Raw genomic sequence first — 1106 nt, forward strand, 5'->3', positions numbered from 1 at the left:
ATTAATGGTACTTGATTGATCCCCCATCATCGCCAGTAACCATCCAATTTTCATTGTGGCTCCACACCATTGATTTAATTGCATTATCATGAGCCTGAAAATTCACAGGAACAAAAAAAGAATGAATTCCAATATATTCTATCCGAATTCAAGTGAGTTTCAATATTTTACCTGAAGGATCATTTCAAAATTAAAAGATTGCCCATTCCAAAGTGTGAATTCACCACTCTGCGAACCTGTAATAAGACGCCGTCCTGTAGGAGTCCACTGCACTCGATTTGAATTGCATAAGAATCCAATTAGAATGCGTCAGTATTCGACAAAAATCCCTAGAGTACAATGACTGAAAAAAGAGACCAATCTGTAGACTGGTTTTAGGAAACTTCACTACGTGAGGAAAAAAAAGTAAGCATGCACAAAGCAACTTAAACCTTCAAGATATTGGAATATTCTATTAAACAAACATGAATACACGGTTATCTCATATGATAGATGATATAAATATGCATGACTAAACCTTCAATAATCTATCTATATGCATGAACTTGAAGAAAATAAAAAAATTTCCACATCAACGGGAGGAAGGTAAATCAGAAACTTGGCAATAAGGGGAATAAATAAAAAAATATCCTTTCTTGGCAAATATGATCACTATAATTTGAATAACATACCAAGACTTTATTGATAGAACATCTATTCTTGTTGGTAGAGGCATGGACAAATTTAGCAGCAAAACTTGTGGACGGATTATCAGCACAGGCAACAGTTGGTAACATCTGCATTATTATCAAACTTCAGATGATATAAAATATATTATCAAGATTCAAAAAATAGAAAATATGAAAAATGCATTTTGAACATGTGCAACAAAGGATTATAATGAAAACTCCTTCGACAATGTAATTATAAAAAAAAATTCTGAAAAATCTATAAAATACTAACGTCTACAGCCGCAGCAGAAGTAGGTTGCAGCAATGTCCTGTCTCTAGCATCTCGCTGCCAAGTACGAACCTGAATAAAGTGATGAACAAAATGAGTTAGTGCCTTTGTTTCCTTTGTTGATTTATCCTAGAAAATATGATAATAAGCAAAACTTTAAAAAAAAA

The 1106-nt window shown here is 32.9% G+C and overlaps 1 protein-coding gene across 1 annotated transcript; it reads right to left on the reverse strand.

Annotated features, from left to right (window-relative positions):
* Positions 1-11: 11 nt before the first annotated feature.
* On the reverse strand, positions 12-1012 carry LOC110034857 (flowering time control protein FY-like; the record flags this gene model as incomplete). Its single annotated transcript, XM_020739094.1, has 4 exons — positions 943-1012; positions 672-776; positions 172-267; positions 12-94 (listed from the first exon to the last, which is right to left on the reverse strand). Coding segments are annotated over exons 2-4 (284 nt in total), but the record flags the coding sequence as incomplete, so codon positions are not given.
* Between the last annotated feature and the right edge of the window lie 94 nt (positions 1013-1106).

This window comes from Phalaenopsis equestris, unplaced genomic scaffold (assembly GCF_001263595.1).
Source record: "Phalaenopsis equestris unplaced genomic scaffold, ASM126359v1 Scaffold194016, whole genome shotgun sequence".
In the NCBI taxonomy this organism is placed as follows: domain Eukaryota; kingdom Viridiplantae; phylum Streptophyta; class Magnoliopsida; order Asparagales; family Orchidaceae; genus Phalaenopsis; species Phalaenopsis equestris.